At 32.0% G+C, this 1,389-nt stretch overlaps 1 protein-coding gene across 1 annotated transcript; it reads right to left on the minus strand.

The window, feature by feature from the left end:
* Positions 1 to 97: 97 nt before the first annotated feature.
* Positions 98 to 1,320, minus strand: Tsp_15306 (deoxyribonuclease II superfamily; the record flags this gene model as incomplete). Its single annotated transcript, XM_003367369.1, has 3 exons — positions 98 to 387; positions 923 to 1,093; positions 1,147 to 1,320. Coding segments are annotated over 3 exons (635 nt in total), but the record flags the coding sequence as incomplete, so codon positions are not given.
* Between the last annotated feature and the right edge of the window lie 69 nt (positions 1,321 to 1,389).

The following is a 1,389-nucleotide window of genomic DNA, read 5'->3' on the forward strand; positions in this document are numbered from 1 at the left end:
CATTTCAAGAGGAATAGTCCAAATGTTAAAATATTCAGCAATAGAAAAAAGTATGGAAATTACAAATTCAAATTTTGATGATTACTCAATAAATAATTTATACGTTTTGTCCGTACGTGCTCATATTTAGGGGTTGAACAATTTGCAAAATTTCAAATATCTTTGTACAAATGAAATAGTTACCATATTTTGATCTTCCAGATTTGCTGAATATTTGAACTGGAACTGAAGGAACAGCCTGTGTACCAATGTTCTGCTTTGTTGTAAACGGTGGCATGACAGCAGTTTCTCCGTTGAGTAACTTTCTTAATGTAGGTCTAGTATTCACTTCAGTTTCCGGAACATCGTTGTAATGGATGAACGGCGAAGCCATAAATAAAGCAGCCGCTGAAACACACACATACATACATACATATATATATATATCCTGCTATAATTTCATTATTTTCCGAATTAAGCGTTAAATAATATGCACTATGCATATAATGTGGTATAATGATTGCTGAACTTTTTCTATGCCACATCTTTAGGAGACAGTAATGCTTTCAAGATTTTTATTATTCAAGCATGCATTTACAATTATTTTTTTATTGTCACAGAATAATTGGTGATTATTGAAATTATATTTTTTTACAATTAATTCATATGAATACAGATGAATACGAAAAGCGATTAATTCGTAAATAAATAAAAATGTGATGTGCCACTATGTGACTGATTTTCTTCCACGTTTTTCACTTCTTTTCATCGTCATTGATAGTGTGGGACATTTTAAAAATCTCAGAAGATGAAGAAATTCAAATTAATAATAGAATCCATCTTGTCACAGAAATTGAATAGCTGCTATTTTTTGCAATTTCGTTCAGAGAAAACATTATTTTGTATAGTATTAAAATTCATACTTGAATGTAAGTAAACAAACCTATTGGTTCAATTTGAGATTCAGCAATTGTAAGACAAATCAATAAATGACCATTTGCATATTCTGATGCTGGAAATGTGTATGCCACTTTTGGTATTGGATAACCAGGTACTGTATGAACAATCCAAGCAGCTTCATCTACTCCAGCACTAGTGTCTAATATTACAACACCTAAACATGCATAATTAATGGCAACTTTCTCTTTTACGAAATTTCGCTAAAACCTTTGCTATTCGATTTTGTTTTAACTCCTACCACTCCAGCTGCCGCATTGTTATATGCAAAGAAATTTTTATTTGCATGAGTTCCAGTAACACTTTCTAATGCTTTTTGAAAAGAATGACCAGCATCATTGTGAAGATCTTGTGGATATGCATCCCATGCCACTGCCGCTGGTACTAGAATTTTTCCTCGTTTTTCTCCAGGTGGTTTGTATAAAATCACCCTATAATTTCAATGTCATTCGC

This window comes from Trichinella spiralis (genome assembly GCF_000181795.1).
Source record: "Trichinella spiralis strain ISS 195 chromosome Unknown Scfld4397, whole genome shotgun sequence".
NCBI classification, from domain to species: Eukaryota; Metazoa; Nematoda; class Enoplea; order Trichinellida; family Trichinellidae; genus Trichinella; species Trichinella spiralis.